This window comes from Malaya genurostris, chromosome 2, assembly GCF_030247185.1.
Source record: "Malaya genurostris strain Urasoe2022 chromosome 2, Malgen_1.1, whole genome shotgun sequence".
Classification (NCBI taxonomy): Eukaryota; Metazoa; Arthropoda; class Insecta; order Diptera; family Culicidae; genus Malaya; species Malaya genurostris.
The window spans coordinates 296,209,017-296,225,415 of NC_080571.1; the positions used below are offsets into that span (position 1 = coordinate 296,209,017).

Here is a 16,399-nt window from a genome sequence, read left to right on the forward strand (position 1 = left end):
AATCTGAGTTTGAGCAAAAACACAAAACTTTTACATTTACTTGTGATAGCATATTTGATGATTTGAAGGACTACTTTGTAAAACAAAAAGTTTTCTATGTGATCAATGAGCAAGCTTTAATTTTGTGTGTGTTTTTTGTTTTTGTTGTTACTTCGAAATTGGCCATATTAACTTAGCTCGTATTTGCATGTACGTGTACTAATTGCGCAGAAATTTTGCTCGCTACCGTCTTTAGGATTGTTTGGGTACGAATCGCAATCTTATAACTGTTGAGTACTTTTTTTTTTTTTTTTTTTTTTTTTTTTGTGTTTTAGGTTTTCATTTCTCTCTACTAATTACGCTATAAGACTGGACACAAGTGGTGGGGAGGAAGGTTTTAGCACTTACCGTAGCCCTCGCCCTGCAGGAATAATCGGAACGCTTCGGCCAGCTTGCCCGGCTGCTCCTCCAGTACCAGCCCGCAGTCGGATATCTGGAATGGAATGGATAAATTGAATGAATAAATAATAAATATTGTAAATGGTGATTTTTCAAAAAACAAAACTCAAAACTCATAATATTTGAGAAAATTAATGAAATTCTTATTGGAATCGATACAAAGCAAAGTCGTGGCATTACATTCCTTTTGTGGAATTTGGCCTTTCTGTTTCAACAGACTTCGCAGCCGATTTTCAGTGTACAGAATCATTGCATGGCTAGTACTATGGATCCTACTGACACTAAGAATCCTTCCAGGTCGGGGCTCGAACATACGACAACTGGCTTGTAAGACCAGCGTCCTATGCATTGAACCGCCAACCCGGGAATCGATACAACGATCAATATAATTTAATATTTGAAGATGATTTCATATAAATGTTGCGCAAGGTCCAATTTCGGCACCTCTCCAACATATCGGTATTTCACGAATAATGCTACCGATCCATAATCCATACACACAAACAGTGACTGTTTTTTGGGGTTGCAATGGTAGCTCTTGCAATGCTTCTGGCTAATTTTCACTCTAGATTAGTGATTCTCAAAGTGCCCACTAGAGAGCATTAGCTCATTTTCAGCGGGTAGTAAACTCAAAATTGATAACAGGTAGTCAAAAATTGTGGGCTTCCATTAAACATTCAAATCATGTCTATATTCTAAATTCAATTCATTCAAAATACAGAAAAAACAGGTCCACTTTCAGAATCCAGATGCTGAGAATGATTTTCTGAGTTCGACTTCTAGTCCAGAATCCTGTGGTCAGATCCAGAATTCAGATTCGTGTTCGGAATTCAGATCCAGAATCCTGCTTCCCGGTTCGGAATTTAGGTTCAGATCAAAAATTTCTGTCAGGAATTCAGACCCTGAATCTAGTCTTGAGATCAAAACTTATGTCCCAAACACACGAAAACCTATATATTCCTGTCAGGAGTTCAGATCTATAACCCTGGCCCAAACTGCAGGCCTAAAATTCGGATCCCGATTTTCGCTCAAGAAGCCAGGTCCATGTTCTGAAAATGGGTAGAGAATTCAGGTGAAGAGTCAAGGTTGAGGATCTAGTTTCAGGTTCAAAATCTCTGTCAGGAGCTGATCCGGAGTCAGAATTCTGGTCCAGATCCAAAGACCAAGTCTAGGTTGAAAATTTGAATTCCTAAATCCTAAATTCCGCAGAATTCAGGTTCAGGTGAAAAATATCTGTCAATAATTTTGATCCAGAATCTGAGACCAATTTCAGAATTCAGATTCCAGACTAAGAATTCCGGTCCAGAATCGAAGTCCCGATTTTAGGTTCAGAATTCAAATTCTGCACTCAGATCACAAATTCATGTTCAGAGGTTAGGTCAAGTTACTTAATTCAGGTCCAGATCTCGACTTAGGTTCCATGTACAGAATCCAGCTCCTGATTTAGAATCCAAATAATGAACTCTGTATCTGTTTCAGAATACAGAATCAGGATCCAAGATCAGAATGCAGGTCCAGAACTCAGATCCAGAAACCAAGTTCCTAATCATGCTTTCAATTTTGTCTCAGAATCCAAGTCCAGAGTTATGATTCTGGATCCAGCTTCAGGCTCAGAATGCAAATTCAGGATCAAGTTCCAGGTTCACGATTCTGGTGCACCCCCAGTATCTCTGTCACATTTTTTGAGTAAAAATCTTGTTTAGAATCCTGAATCTAGCTTCAGATTTACACCCGCTAGAATATGCAGCTGTTGTCTGGGCACCGACATTGCACGCATCGAAGCTATCCAGGGTAAATTTGTTAGATTCGCTCTGCGCAATTTACATTGGAGGGATCCCACTAATCTTCCTAGCTACAAAGATCGTTGTAAGCTTATTGACCTGGATCTGCTATCTGTTCGTAGGAATGTCTTCAAAGCCATTTTGTTGCTGATTTATTAACAGATCGGCTGAAAAGTTCGTATCGTTTCTATGAGAGGGCGCCACTAGAATTAAATCCATACCATTTTCAGTTAGTACCAACCTTCAAAAGATACGTGTATAAATTTGACAGCTGTCTGATTATTAGTTTGTGAGATATTGCATTTTGAGTGAAGCTACTTTTGTTATTGTGAAAAAATGGACAAAAGAAATTTCGTGTGTTGATGAAACACTACTTTTTGATGAAAAAAAGTGCCTCCGATACCAAAAAATGGCTTGATGAGTGTTATCCAGACTCTGCACCGGGCGAAGCAACAATTCGTAAGTGGTTTGCAAAATTTCGTACTGGTCATATGAGCACCGAAGACGATGAACGCAGTGGACGTCCAAAAGAGGCTGTTACCGATGAAAACGTGAAAAAAATCCACAAAATGATTTTCAATTACCGTAAAGTGAAGTTGATCGAGATAGCTGACACCCTAAAGCTATCAAAGGAACGTGTTGGACATATTTTACACGAATATTTGGATATGAGAAAGCTTTGTGCAAAATGGGTGCCGCGTGAGCTCACAAACGATCAAAAACAACAACGAATTGATGATTTTGAGCAGTGTTTGGAGCTGTTATATCAAAATAAAACCGATTTTTGTCGATATATAACAATGGACGAAGCATGGCTCCATCACTTCACTCCGGAGTCCAATCGACAGTCAGCTGAGTGAACTGCACGCGATGAACCGAACCCAAAGCGTGGAAAGACTCAACAATCGGCCGGTAAGGTTATGGCGTCTGTATTTTGGGATTCGCATGGTATAATTTTCATCGACTACCTTGAAAAGGGAAAAACCATCAACAGTGACTATTATATAGCGTTATTAGAGCGTTTGAAGGACGAAATTAAAAAAACGGCCTCATTTGAAGAAGAAAAAAGTTTTGTTTCATCAAGACAATGCACCGTGTCACAAGTCGATGAAAACCATGCTGAAATTGAACGAATTGGGCTTCGAATTGCTCCCTCATCCACCGTATTCTCCAGATTTGGCCCCCAGTGACTTTTTCCTGTTCTCAGACCTCAAGAAAATGCTCGCTGGTAAAAAATTTAGAAGCAATGAAGAGGTAATCGCTGAAACTGAGGCCTATTTTGAGGCAAAGGACAAATCGTACTACAAAAATGGTATCGAAAAGTTGGAAGATCGCTATAATCGCTGTATCGCCTCTGATGGCAATTATGTTGAATAATAAAAACGAATTTTGGCAAATGTGTTTCTATTAAACGATACGAACTTTTCAGCCGAACTGTTACAATCACGTATCGATTGTCCCGAACTTCTGCAATTGATTAATCTGGACATTCATCGACGTAATCTACGCTCTCATCGTTTCTTGAGTTTACCCATTGCACGAACAAATTATGGTTACAATGAACCATTTTCCAGTATGTGCAGGACATTCAATAGCTGCTCCAATGTTTTCGACTTTCATCTATCTCGAAATATGATCAAACGATTGTTTCATTGCCACTTGTCAGATTAACTTTGGATCAGGATTTGTCTGTAATCGTTTGTATTTTTGTTCAACCTAGTGATGGTTGAACAAAATTACAAAAATTTCTCCCATCACCGTTGGAAACTAATCGGATTCGCTCGATGATACTAACCCTTTCGCTTCCCCTCTCATTTTCTTCGTCTTCTTTATTTCTATTGGAAACTAATCAGATTCGCTTGCAAATACTAACCCGCTCGTACTTCCTTCTTTCCTCCGTCTTCCACCATCTTTTCGATCACTAATTAGATCTACATGCCGATTCTAACCCCGTTGTTCGACCACGCTTACTTTCCACCCCCTCCACCTACCTTTATCATCCATTTACCTATCCCTTTTTCTCCGCCAGTTGAAGCAAGAACACTATTGCTGCCCTGTAGTGCTTGGTGTCATCAACTAGATATAGGGTTACAGGTTTAGTTTTAATTATTAGTTTTTATTGTTAGTGTTAAGCCTTATTGTATCTGTTGGATCATTGTAATCTGTTGATACGAAAGATGAGGAGGTTTTATGCCTGCTGGAGAGAGAGATTGCCAAATTTCATCTCCATCGGGGTTTTCCCTGCTCCCAAAAAAAAAACAAAAAAATAAACAAACCCGAAACCTTCATCGAGAGTTCAAGCCAAGAAATCAGTTTCAGATCTAGAATCCAAATCCATGCTCAGTTCACAAGTGTAGATTTCTGCCTCAGGCTCAGAATCTCGGTCAGAATTCTGGTTCAAAAATTATGTCCAAATTCAATATTTAGATCCTGAAACCTTGTCGGATATCCAACTCCAAGGTTCTGGTTCAGAATCCTGGTCTAGGATTAGAATCTCTGTCAATAATTTAGGCTCAAGTTTAGAATTGAGAAATCCTAGAGAAATCAGGTCCAAAATCCAATTTAGACTCACAGTTCAAGTGCAAAATAGGTTCAAAGTTTAGTTTCCGAAACTCTGTCAAAAGTGCAGAAAACAGAATCCTGGCACAGAATCCAGGTCCAGAATCTAGGTTAAGGGTCTCTGTCAGGAGCTCAGATTCACAATCTAACTCCAGGCCTAGAATCCAGATCCATGTTCTCGTATAAGTACTAAATACTGCTTCAAGTTCAGAATCCATATTCGGATAAAGAATCCCTTTCAAGAATTTAGACTCAGATTCTAGTATTCTAATCCAGAAACCTAATATTCTAATCCAGTGTACAGGACCATAATCCAGATCTAGATATCGCTTAGTCATTACTGAGTGAGAGGACTTGGTAGTTTTTCTATCAAACATAGAACCAAATACTAACAAATGTTTGTTTGATTTAAAATGTTTTCGTTTTTGTGTCCCACACAAGAAGTAGAATCAGAACTAGATATGACTCGAAATGTTACTTTTGAGCGAGATCTTGAAAAAATCATAGTGTTGTCCACATACGCCACAAGAAAACGCACCTAATGCAGAACTTTTCTCCCTTACCTAACGAAATAATGAAATCCAAAAACTGGCATAATACGTTTTCAGAGACAGATGTAATGATACACAACACAGAAGACTTCCTGCTAGAAAAGAACTTAGTATTTGATCTGAATGTGCACGCTCGGTTAAGTTTATGTTTTAGTCGATCTTCTCCCAAGAGCACGAACATGTTTTTTTATGTTATACTGGTTAAAACAAGGTGACGGTAATATTTCTTTACAACATAAACATTGAACTAACTTTCAACAGTTTCTGCATTGATTCAGATAGCTATCGGTAGATTTTCCCAACGTAGTGATAATGAAAATGCCACCTAACAAACTTTTCAAACTGTTGGCTTGTATATGACGATCACACTATGGAGTCGCAAGAAGTGTATGGAACATAAATAAAACCAAGATATAACTTTTTTCAAAACTTCTTTTTGACGAAAATAATAAAAAGGCAGAATAGTAATTATTGTTCTTGCACTGTCATGAACACGAAGAAAATAATGCAGAGATTGAACATCGATTGTGATAACGTTATAATTCTCATGATATATGGCTTTTAAATAATGAGAAATCACTCTACTTGGATTAATTTGGAGCATTCTGAACATAGGGTTATTTCGTTGATTATTTTTCATATCTTCATAAACAGACTTTGATTGAAAGCGCATAGAAAAATAGTTAATTTAAATTAAATTCCGCTCGACAGTTTTAAAATCGTTGTGAAATTTGTACCTTGTATCAAGTTTGTAATTTCAAGTACTCTACTGCCTACTCAGTAATGATATTATAATATAGATATATATATATATATATATATATATATATATATATATATATATATATATATATATATATATATATATATATATATATATATATATATATATATATATATATATATATATATATATATATATATATATATATATATATATATATATATATAAATTCAGAGGTCATTCTTTGTAATCGCATCACATAAGAACGGATGGACATGATTCTTTTTTTGTTTGATCTGTTTTACCCCCACCGGGTTCGTACATCAAAAAAATTAGGAAAATTTACCGGAAAGGTGAGAAAAATCCATAAAGTTGTTTTGTATGGACAATGGAATTTTCCGTTGGAAAAGTGCTTGGCCGTCGAAAAAAAGAATACTAGATCGTCGAATAAATTTTTTGGCGCCAACGAGATGTTCTGTGTGGAGAATTCTCATGCATACGTGATTAATTGGGTATTAAAATTGGGTAAATAAATTAAGGTTTGAGGACAGAGGGCCACGTGTTGAGTTTTAAATCGACCACGTGGCTCGCTCAATTCCCTTTGCCCATCGTATTTCTCTTGTACTCTCTCGTATATGAGCAAACTGTACCGGGTTCTCAACATACATTTTATTATTTTGATGAGAAGTTTTATCACATTAATCTATCGTATGGGTTGGACATTACATAGATTCCAATGAACAATAAAAAAATATTCAACTTTCACAAAGATTGAATGTCTGTGTGTTTGGCAGCCTTGTTGAGCCAATTTTATTTCTCTCTCCTTTTTCAGAATGCTATCAGGAGACCAAAGCGAAAAAAAAGGGTGGATGCATTGAAACTGACTTTGTTTCACAGAAAAATACAAGACTTTATTTTTATCGCGATAACATATATGTTTTTATGTACTAATCGCATCTAAACTAAATTGTCTAGACTTTGTCACGGTAGATTTATGATACAAGCCTTCAAAGCCGAGATATTCGATGAACAAGTAGAGGTATGCATTTCCGAGCGTTCCAATTTTCAGCAGTTCTTCAGTCAGAAAAAAATACAACACGATCGCTAAACTCAATGAATCATTCTGGAAATTTCATAGAATATTCTCAACTAAATTTCGAAGACATTGTCAGGTAGGTTTTTCTATATTCTGCACCGTTTCCAAGAAAATTTAATTTGAGACGGGAAAATAGCAAAAAACCTACCACTTTACGATACTGTCCTCAGCCCTTAATGACAGAATGCATATGACTGACCGCTGCAGGTAGAAGAAAAATTTTGATATCCTGTTGAAGAATTGTATGTAATGATAATATTAATCGCTGTCATATCATATCATATTGATCATTGTGAGCGCGAGTTTAAAAAATCAGAAAATTTTTGAATGAATCAATGAAAAGATTGTGCTGTAGAAGCGCTAAGATCTTCCTTGCATTTTACTTTCTAATGATTTAGATTACACTAAGCGCACATAATAAGTTGCATTTAGATCAATGTTTAAGATGATTACCATAATGGATTGAGACTGCCATTTTCTGTTTCATATTCTGTGAAGAATGTTAAAATTGGTAAGATAAATACCTAATTTAAGTGTCGTCTTTACAAGCAACCAAAAGTTCCACAGTACCTGAAAAGTATCGACTTTATTACAGCTTTAATGTACGCGTGGTACTTTTTGGCAACTAGAACGTACAGAAAATGTTCCCAGAAAACTTTCTCGCTGCTTTAAAGCTGTAAAAGGAACTTCTGCAAAGTTTGTTTTGTTGCGTCGGGTGAACACTCAAGTTTGAGTAATTCCTTAAAAACGGACTGTTGGGAAATGGAGACATACGTGAAGCACTTAGTCGTTTGACAATTCTGCTGTCCGAAAACATAAATTCGAACAAAAAAATTTTGGGCGAGACGAAGTTCGACGGGTCAGCTAGTTGTTTATAATGACGATGGTGACTAGTTTACTTGAACACAAGTTATTTTCAAATTATGGAATGATAAGTTATTTCAGTAAGGCATTACAACGTAACGACAACTTGTTTTTAGCCGACTTAACAACCAGTAGATACTGCGCTTTTTGAGTCACTATGGATTCTACTGACAAAAAGAATCCTTCCAGGGCTCGAACATACGACAACTGGCTTGTACGACCAGCGCCCTATGCATTGAACCACCAACCCGGGGTTATATGCACATAGTTAGAATAAGCGGCAATAGTAAAATGATTCTATCGCAATTATCCACTTCCCATACAGAATCGGATCGCGAAACGAGAATAAGCGACCGTTTGTTGCTTCAGAGAAAATCCCCACAGCAGCGAGCTAACCTTTGATTCTCAGACAGGTCATCGAGAGAAATTCGCTCTCGTACTGGTGTCTATTCTATATTAAATGAAGCATGCCGGTTTTTTGTTGCTGCGACGATATCCGTCTCTTTTTGGCACTGATTGAATCGTGTGAAGAGTTGCTAGAGAGCGTTCTTTGGTAGGATAAAAGCCATCGATTATGCCGGAATCAACAAATATGTTTGCCGAAATTTCGAAATATGTGTAAGCTTTTGCCGTGCTTTTTAGTGAGTACAACAACTATAAATTCTTATTCATAGAAATCGCCTTCCATAGCCTGCTTTTACTGTCAAGAAGTTATTACGGGATACCGAATCAGACGAATTTGATGAAGGTGATTGCTCTCTGGTCTGGAGGAATATCGGAACATTTTTAGGGCGGCAAAGTAATCCTTGGGACCTTTTTTTTGCTTGCCCAAGTCAGCTTTCCGGAGATGGAGTTCTCTCATTTTTTTTGCGGCGGCAAATATCTCATTTTGCCCTGGGCTCCATATTTCCTCGGTACGCCACTGTCATACAGGAAGGATATGCAATCACTGAAAAACCGACTTTTTAACCGAATGTCATATACCATTCGACTCAGTTCGTCGATTACGCAATATGTCTGTATGTGTGTATATGTGTGTATGTATGTGTCAAATTTTTTGCACTCATTTTTCTCGGAGAGAGCTGAACCGATTTTCATGAACTTAGATTTAAATGAGATGTCTTGTAACCCCACACAAAGTTCCTGAATTTTATTCGAGTCCGACTTCCTGTTCCAGAATTACAGGGTGCAAAAAAAATGAAAATAAGTGCACTTACATTTCTCAGAGACGGCTGAACCGATTCTCACAAAATTACATACATATATCACAAGTACTATACATAGTTCCTGAATTACATTTTGACCTGACTTCCGTTTCCGGAGTGACAGGATGATTAGTGAAAAAAATCTTATATCAAATTACTCCCTCACTTTTCTCAGAAATGGCGTGACCGATTTCAACAAACTTAGAAAAAATGAAAGGTATCATAGTCCCATATAAAACTGCCAAATTTCACTCGGATCTGACTTCCGATTCCGAAATTATATGGCGAAGTGTGTCAAAAATTGGATACCGTTAGTTGAAGCGGCGAAACAAAACACTTAAAAAAATTTCTTCACTTGTCTCGAAACTATTCCAATCGGTAGTCATTGACAATAGACAACCAAATAACTCGATTCCGGCTATGCTGATTCTCGTTTTCTGATTCCGGAAGCACCGGAAATAACAAGTAAAATAATTTCTACACTTGCCACAAAACTATTGCAATCGGTAGTCTTTGTCAGTAGACGGCCAAACATTAATTTGGCTTTTCTTGTTCTTGGGTTTGGATCCCTGTCACTTTTCTCGAACCAACTTCGATTATACCGGTTCCCAGATTCCGGTTTCGGAAGTACCTCTTTTCGTTTCCTCAGAAATGGCCTAACCGACCTGAGTACTGTTTCACTCTGTAGGTTATATTAGTTTGTGGACAAACCTTTCTGTTGTTCAAGAATCAAAGAAAATTATTTTGAAGAATACCACACATTTATATATGAGAATATGTGAGATATAAGAAATGCATCATTACACCACAAGGTGGATTAAAAGAGGTTTTTTAACGCTGTTTACTTCGAAGTAGAGGCATTGAGTACTACCGGTAACAAATTCAATAATCATCTTTATTAGTTTGCATCTTTTGTACTTTTTTACGTTTATACGAGAATAAAACGAAACCTTGACCACACATTGAATATTTATAATTTCGAAAAACTAGAACCGATTTTTTTGTTTACCTTAAATAGCTGGAATCTCGGTAATTCATAAACTCCACTTATTGAACATACAGTAAAAGTTTTGCCGAATGTACAGTAAACTTTTTGCTGACAATTTCGGTAATAACTGACGTTTGTCAAACTTAAGGTTGCCGATAATTCGCAATTTTATCTTTTGCCGAGATGATTACCGAGTACTTGGCTGTGCAAATCTCGGCAACTATTTTACCGAAAAAAAAATTAAGTTTTTATCACCACTGGAAGAACTCATAGCTATTTAATTTAATTCAACAACTATTAAATTCAAAATTGAACAATTTCATGTTTTTTTCAAAATATACTGTTGTGTACGTCAGCGAATCAAGTAAAATGTTGTCATTAGAATCATAAATCGGTCGAATGGCACATCAGCATAATCGTTCGCTAAACACTATGCTGAAATCAGGTCAGAATAAAATGTGCCGTAAGCATCTTCCAATTAAAACAACATTCACTAGCAGCTCGCCAATTTGCGAGACCAGAATAATCTACCTCCTGTCACGGATATCTCTATCCACTACAGACTAGGATGTCCTTAGACGACCTCCTTCCCTCCCATCGGTCCCGTGGTGTAATGGTGCAAAAATCAAAGAACAGTAATTACCTTCATCCAATTTGTTTTCTCCGGTACCAGTCTGCCATTAAATGTCACCGTGTCGTCAATGTGGGGCGATAAGGCTCCCGTGATGTTCAGTACTGGCATTTTTAGGGATGCAGCTACAACCGGAACGATGTTGCCGAGCGGAATGAAAAACGAATGAACAAAATAGTAGCGTTAATTTTCCTGTGCTAAGGGGGCTTTTCAATTCTCGCCACGGCATTGTTTACCTGTTTGAGGTGAACCCGATGGTGTCCTGGCGATATTCAGATCGGTACGCTTGATGTACGAGTCGATGAGCATGGCCAGATTGACGGGGTTTATCGAACGTTCGAAGTTAGATTTGTACAACTGAAAGCAACCAGATCAATGAATCCCTCGTTGGAAGAAAAAAAAAAGGCAGCAGCATAACATACCTGAACTAAATCCAAATTCCGTTCCTCTGGATTCCGGCCGAAGTGGTGCCACATTAGGTAGTCCAGTACGCCCTGAGTCATGCCTTTGGTGCGAAGATTGCGAGAGTTTAACAATTGGTAACCCCATTCAATCCAACCGGCTGCCGTAGAGCTGCAGTTGATAAGGCATAATGCGCCGACCTAGAATTGTGGCAAATGTTCAATCCCGTTTCAAAACAACAACCGTTGCCGGTGCACGTACCTTATCGGGATTCGACAGGGCAAACCTAGCCAGGATGTTAGCTCCAGCACCGACCCCGAATCCGATGATAGTCTTTAGGTTGAAATGTGACATAACAAATAGAAGCTGCGCTGCCAGTTCGTCAAACGTTGGATAAACGTAGCTGCAAGGAGAAGATGCACCGTGATGAATAAGCTGATGGTCTGGAGCATCGAACACAATGCAAAGGACAGAAGCACTTACTCTTCCGGGAAGGTAGGGGCACCTTCCTCCTGACCCGGAGCGTTCACGTGGTACACACAGAAGTTGTCCAGCAGAGCACGCATCGATGGAAAGTTGAAAAATCCCGCAAAACTCGATGCATCTAGAAGATATGGAAGTAATTGCCATTTGCAAGTTAGTGTTGGAAATGGGTTGAATGCAACCGAGTAAACGGTAATTGAATTACACTCAAAGATACACTTCAGAGCAGCCTGTCGAGTGCAGGGAGGGAAAAAACAACGACAGCAAGACAAAGTTTCTTCCGATCACCGTATCACCGGAATTTAAATGTTAACCTAAATTAAGTTAAATTGTGCACGAAGAACGAATGTCTTCTGCACAATTGCAACCGGCCACAAATGGATATCGGTTCACTTACAGTTCAATCCCAAATCGTGGTACGTCAGAATGCCCGGTTTCGTTGTATCACCTTGCACCGCCACCAGGATGTCCCCCTTGTCGGTCGGAACTCGCCGCAGATCGCACTGACCCACAATCGAACCACGCTGATTTGGGTACTGCAGCTGTACGGAGCGCAGCTCGATGTCGTCCATCGGATCCACTGGCATGGCTCTGTTTTTTGGGGGAAGAAGAAAAAAACGAAAAATTAGTGACGCCAAATTAATTGCAGTGTACAGTAGCGCAAACAACGTCGATGCTGTGTCGTTATTCATCGGATTGTTTATCGGATGCAGTTTACATATTGACTTATATTTTCCGGTGGATTTTGTGACATTGTCATGTCCTTGGCGTGAGGAATAAAAAAACAAGTGCCACCACGCTAACGATTAATTGTCTCGCTAAAGTATCAAATATTTTACGTCCAAAATGAACATTCCAACTTTCACATTCGACATCCGTACGCGCAGTTTGAGATTTAATAGCTCAATGTTTCACCCAGACTCAGCGGATGTTTCCTAACGATTTCCTGCAAAACCCACCCGCCCTTAAAATATAGCAGACAAATCAGAGTTGGGTGGTTTGATTATTCGCTGTTATGCAATCGCTTCCCTGTAGCAGCAACCAATGGTCGGTTCTGAGCAGAGTCAAGCATGGAACTTTGTTTTCGATTTCAGGTAGCTATAGCTACCAGCCAATGTGGCGACTGTCGGTGTACTTTTTTCCCTGTGTTCGCTAACCACTCTTCCCAACAGCCTCACCAAATTGCCCCGTTCGAGTTGAGTGGCTGCAGCACGAAAATTTTGTGGTGCGGTTGCCATGCGATTCATCAAACGGAAAGGGGGTTTTGTCGGGAATATGTCGAATGTTTTGGTTGTGGTTTGCACTGTTATTGAATCAGCAAGTGCAAGGATTCGACATTAAAAATTCGACGGCTATTGGGTACGCTGAAAGGGTCAACATTCTCGGACTGAACTGATTGGTACACATAATTGCTGATTATTGAATTCAATTGGTATCGAGCCGAGATTCGAGAACCCGTTCCACTGAAATGCTACCCATGCTCATGCTGTGAAGCATTCAACAGGAGAAACCGTATCAGACGGCTGTTGTATGTAATATTCATCATCTAGACCGATTGCTGTAAACCTACGCTTTTCTCGTTCCGACCTTCGATGGGACGAAGCGGGTGGGGCAAATGAATTTTCAATGTTCAATCAGTCTCGGAAACGGTGAACTTTCCTGCTGCTAGCCGGAGGGAGCCCGAGCTCTGATTGGATCTGTTGACTTAAGCTCCCGATGGATGAATGAAATTAAAATCGATCGCCTCGGAAGTCTTCTAGCAAATTGCGTTCTTCCAGTCAAGCTGTGTCAATTTTTTTCGTTCCAGTCGTTAGATAATGGAATTTTAAAAACATGGCTTCTCCTGATGGATTTGAAATTACCGACGAAGCTTACGGCAAGGATATAATGTTAACGAAATAATTACTTTAACGTTCCTGATCGTCAGTTCGATGGGATATTAATACTGGTGGGAGGATACTTTACCAGGCACAGTAGTGTAGTTACACTTTTCGGATCTTGAATTGTCTCATTTAGGGATTTTCAATTACAGGGTTGCAGGTCGATTACCGATCTCAATTACTTAGTTTTTTTTTCTGTTTTTCCCGGTGTGTGAGAAAATAATCCGGTTATCAAAATTGCCTCTATTTAATCGATCCGATACTGGAACCGGAATCCGAAAATCGGTGTAGCCGAAGTCAGTTAAATTCACCTGAGGAGTTGTATAGTTTACATTTGATTCAAAATGTTCGAAAATCAGTGCAGACTGACTAAAACGCAAGATGTATTATAGAATCTTAAGACCTTTCATTTGAATCGTAAATGGTTCTTAGATTTCATTTGAACCTTAGATCGGTTCAGCCATCTTTGAGAAAAATGAGTTACACTATTTTAATTTCGTTTCACATATCATCCTGTAGCTCAGGAACCAGAAGTCAGATCCAGACATAATTCAGGAACTTTGTTTGGAAGCACTTATCGTATGAATCTGAGTTTGAAGAAAATGATTGAATCATCTCCGAGAAAATTGAGTGAAATTATTTTCCACACACGCATTTGCTGATCTCGACGATTCGATTGGTATATGGGTGTTATGTTCTTCCAGCATTCATTACTGTCAGTAGTTTAAATCAATATAATTATGCAATTGTTTTTAACTCGAAAATGCTGCCATCTTGGCCATCATCTGATTTACATGTCATATTCGAACGATTATGTTACCAAAAACGAACCGTGCTTAATTCGGTCCCAGGCAAAATATCATGAAAAAGGATGTTGTACACAGTCTTTCTGGTACTTTTATACTTTTACTTTTATGTAACAATACAAAAAATCGTGTTGCACGTTGCTCCCAAGCATTGCTTTGTCATACAGCGCTCAAAATTCCTACTACTAGAATAAAGGAAAAAGTCGCTTACACAAAAATGTCTATATCTCCGTTATATCATAAAATATCTAAAATTGTCATTCTATATGGCGATTTGGAAACTTTGACACTCATCGCCCTGTAACTACGAAACCGGAAGTCGGATCCGGATGAAATTTCACAGTAGCTTGAAAGATAATATGAGCTTTATTTCAAATCAAGATTTGTGAAAATCGGTTCAAGCATCGCAGAGAAATCAAAGTGAATTCTTTTTGTAGAGTTTTGCTTCATCACTTTCGGTGCTTCCGAAACAGGAAAAGGGAGGAACCAGTTCAGACGAATTAAGTTTTTATGCCTTAACTAACAAGCTCTGCAAACTAGAAGAATTTATCAGACAGTTTTATGGGATTTGTAACTGTTTTTGATCATCGTTCGTGAAATACACTTTTTACACGACCATACTTGGGGACTCGAATTTAGTGTTCGATCCCCTCAAGTTTCTTTCTTCTGATCATACCTATATGAGCCTGTCTAGCTTTTCCGTTCTAAATTTATAACTGATTCAATCTAGAATACCTGTTCGTCTTTTCATTTTCATATCTTTCGTCTCTCTCAGTTCATACTTGCCGAAAAGAACCAATCAAAATCGCTATAGTAGACATTATGCGGCAATTAAAACCAAATAACATATAAAACTTTTCATTTGAATCTTAGTTTGTGAAAATCGGTTAAGCCGTTTCAGAGTAAAGTGAGTGCACACTTTTTCTCTAATTTTCACACATTACCATGTAACTCCGGAATCAGAAGTCGGATCCAAATGAAATTCAATAGCAGGCTATGAGACCATAATACCTTTCATTTGAATCTTAGTTTTGGAAAATCGGTTCAGCCATCTCTGAGAAATATTTTGTGACATACAAAAACACATACACACACACGGACACACACACAGACATTTACTTAGTTCGTCGAACTGAGTCGAATAGTACACGACATTCGAAAAGTTTCAACAATATCCGATACTGAAGTTCCGAGGAGTCTTGATTCACAGTTCTTATTCGAGGAAACTATGGAAAATTTGAAATACTATCGCGTAACGAATAAAAAGAATTAGACAAAATAGTTGATTCATTGTAGTGACATTTTCTAGAAATTTTTAGAAAATCTTTTTAAATCACTAAACAAAGGTCAACAGATTTCACGCGCGACTTGATTTCTTCTTATTTCCGCTTTATAATTTTAATTATTTATTTAAATTATTAATTGGTTATATTGGTTGATCTGGGTAGCCGGCTACCGAGAGAAAATTATTAATTTATCAAACAAACAAGTATTTTTTACTATTTATTCAATATACCGATATATGTTATCTCTGTTATTAGCCTTGTAATATTAACGAATTTGCGAAATAGTTGATTTTTATCATTCAATTTATAATCTTAAAAGACAAGCAATAACATAGAAGAACAAAACATATTAAATAAAACCTCTATCCAAAGCTAGTCGCAAATTGATAAGTTGATTGAAGAGATAATTTAGTAAAATAGTGTAATCAGAAGTGAAACGTTGAAAATATCGAATAACTGAAAGGAAAAAGGAACTCCTGCAATTGTCGCCTTTTACGACATGGAAGCAGGAACCCAGTGGATCTATTTTTGGCTCATTTTTTCCGCCGGAACCCACACGCCATCTAGGCTGGTACTGTCCGGAGAAAGATAATAGGTACTATCAATCTCCTAGTGAACATCAGCCCCTGTATAACCCTTCTTTATGAGAAAGGCAAAAAGCAAAAAGCTTGTTCTAGTCATCTAGGGTATTCAGTTACAGGTAAT

At 38.1% G+C, this 16,399-nt stretch overlaps 1 protein-coding gene across 13 annotated transcripts in view; it reads right to left on the reverse strand.

Moving 5' to 3' along the window:
* LOC131430657 (protein NDRG3) overlaps window positions 1-16,399 on the reverse strand; it is a 175,668-nt gene that overhangs the window by 25,865 nt on the left and 133,404 nt on the right. For all 13 annotated transcript variants that reach the window (XM_058595795.1, XM_058595782.1, XM_058595783.1 and 10 more), the window contains 7 exons: window positions 12,120-12,313; window positions 11,723-11,843; window positions 11,501-11,642; window positions 11,260-11,439; window positions 11,074-11,194; window positions 10,850-10,962; window positions 388-472 (listed from right to left, as the gene is read on the reverse strand). In XM_058595795.1, the coding sequence (XP_058451778.1) occupies window positions 388-472; window positions 10,850-10,962; window positions 11,074-11,194; window positions 11,260-11,439; window positions 11,501-11,642; window positions 11,723-11,843; window positions 12,120-12,313 (956 nt within the window). The remainder of the gene's footprint in view (window positions 1-387; window positions 473-10,849; window positions 10,963-11,073; window positions 11,195-11,259; window positions 11,440-11,500; window positions 11,643-11,722; window positions 11,844-12,119; window positions 12,314-16,399) is intronic.